The 2,147-nt window shown below is 46.0% G+C and overlaps 1 protein-coding gene across 1 annotated transcript; it reads left to right on the top strand.

Annotated features, from left to right (window-relative positions):
• Window positions 1-397: 397 nt before the first annotated feature.
• LOC147860759 (uncharacterized) lies at window positions 398-1,150 on the top strand. Its single transcript, XM_087323867.1, has one exon. The coding sequence runs from the start codon at window positions 398-400 to the stop codon at window positions 1,148-1,150; it is 753 nt and encodes a 250-aa protein (XP_087179993.1).
• The last annotated feature ends 997 nt before the right edge of the window (window positions 1,151-2,147 follow it).

Raw genomic sequence — 2,147 nt, forward strand, 5'->3', positions numbered from 1 at the left:
GTCTGCTGCCGTCGTCGTCTGCAACCGCTGTCAGCCGCCGTCTGCTGCCGCTGTCGACTGTCGCCGTCCGCCGTCGTCTGACGTTTAACGTCTGCCGCCGTCGCCGTCGTCTGACGTCTAACGTTTGCCGCCGTCGCCGTCGTCGTCGGTTCTTGGCCATCGCCGTCACCCGTCGCTGTTGTGGGTAGTTGTTGTCATCGGTGTCGACCATCGCTATCACCTACACCTCCTACGGCGTCGTGACGAGAGAGTACAAATGTGCTTCTACACTTGTACCTAGCGCGCAAGACATCGATGCTCGGCTAAGTTTTTTCTGCCATTTTTGACTTTTTCTTTCGTTTATTCTTTGAATTACAACATGACTTCTCGACGAAACCATAAGGAAACACACGACGAAATGATAAGTAAGGAAGAATTTTTAGATGTCCTTAACCGGTTAGTAAAATTTGAAAAATGGGCGAAAGAAATTGAAGCTGAAAAACAAAAAGATAAGGAAGAAATAGAACTACTTTTTGCGGAAATAGCGAAACTTAAGGTAGACAATGTGAACCTCCGAAAACAAGTTAAGGACCTCGAGATATCTAGGGAAGATGGTGAAATATCTTCCCTAGAGGATATTAAGGACGAGATAAAAAAGGTTAAAGAAGAGGTTAAAAGTGATATGGAATTAGCTAAAACTGGGTGGGTTGATGTAGTAAAACGTAATATTAAAAAAGAACTAAAGGATGAAAACATTGTAAACACTACCCTCGAGGAAGAAAAAATGCGTCAAGCTCGACGCCTAAATGTACGAGTTACTGGGCTCAAGGAAGGGGCATCTCCGGATGAAGATGCACAAACATTAGGGAAAATGTTAGGGTACGAAGCCCTACCAATCACTAAAACCTGGAGGGTAGGGCGTGACACAACTAGGAAAAGAGCTTTAGTCCTTCAGTTTAAGGACTCAGAATCTAGAATCGCCTTTTTTAAAAAGAGACCAATTCTTCGAGGCTTGGGCGGGGAGCCTATCTACCTCGATGAAGACTTGACCAAGATGCAAATTGAGCATCGTAAAACTTGTATGCCGCGAGTCATACAAGCTCGTAAAGAGGGGCATCGTGCTTTCTACCGGGACGGACGTGTCATAATAAATGATCGTGCCGCCAATTGACGGCGTGTGGCCAATGTGACAGATAATAAACTTAGGATCACTTTATGGAACTGTAACGGCGCACTTTGGACACATCCTGGCCGTCTAGAGGAGATTTTGAAAGTATCTGATATACTTTTTGTAGTAGAAACACATCAAAGCCCAAATCGAGGACTGCCACGAGTTGACGGTTTTCGTTGGGAATCTGTCTTTAGACAAACCTCACGTCGACACACTACTAGAGGGTCTGGGGGGGTTGCGATATTATTTCGGAAAGAGATAAATAATAGGATAGAAATACTAAAGTCAGACCCAGAAGCCCGTTTTATGTGGGTGAAAGTCCTCACTAGTAAGGATCAGGTGATATTTATCGCAGTTTGTTACTTCCCCCCGAAAGGGTCCCGCTACAATATGGCTGGAGAGGCGAGTATAGTTGATGAAGGAACGCCACATGGGCCTTCTCCATACGAACCTTTGTCGGATGACATAATCCGATATTCTTCTCAAGGGGAAGTCTTCCTGGTAGGAGATTTCAATGCGAGAACCCAGTCCCGACAATGCACAATATTTCAGATGGATAGAAACCTAGAAATGGTGAATGTCGACCCTTTAGCCTTAGGCATAACACGTACATCGAAGGATCAAGGTGCGGATGCCACAAGCTTTGGCCATCATCTGCTTGAACTTGGAAGCCGACACCAGATGATCATATATAATGGCTTAGCCAAGTGGCCGGGCTCGGAAGAGCTCACATGTTTCCCACATGGAGGAGGGGAAAGCACCGTTGATTATCTAATAGGACGCCCTGAAGCTACCCACATGGTTAGCTCCTTCCGGGTGGCCCCATGCCCCATTGGGGCAGACCATACCTTCCTATACTTTGAGCTAAAATGTGACACCTCCCACACCACCAACTCTAGTAAACCAACCCATCACACTATAATACATTTCACGCATGAGCTCGCGGACATCTACTCTCGACATGTTCAAGCCCATCTTTCCTCGTTTGATTCTTCCT

Source organism: Azolla caroliniana, unplaced genomic scaffold (genome assembly GCF_043228905.1).
Source record: "Azolla caroliniana isolate FFs.n. ecotype wild unplaced genomic scaffold, voAzoCaro1.0.p SCAF_8, whole genome shotgun sequence".
Lineage (NCBI taxonomy): Eukaryota > Viridiplantae > Streptophyta > Polypodiopsida > Salviniales > Salviniaceae > Azolla > Azolla caroliniana.

Coding starts and splice junctions, on each gene's coding strand:
- LOC147860759 (XM_087323867.1), top strand. CDS start 398: ATGATAAGTAAGGAAGAATTTTTAGATGTCCTTAACCGGTTAGTAAAA.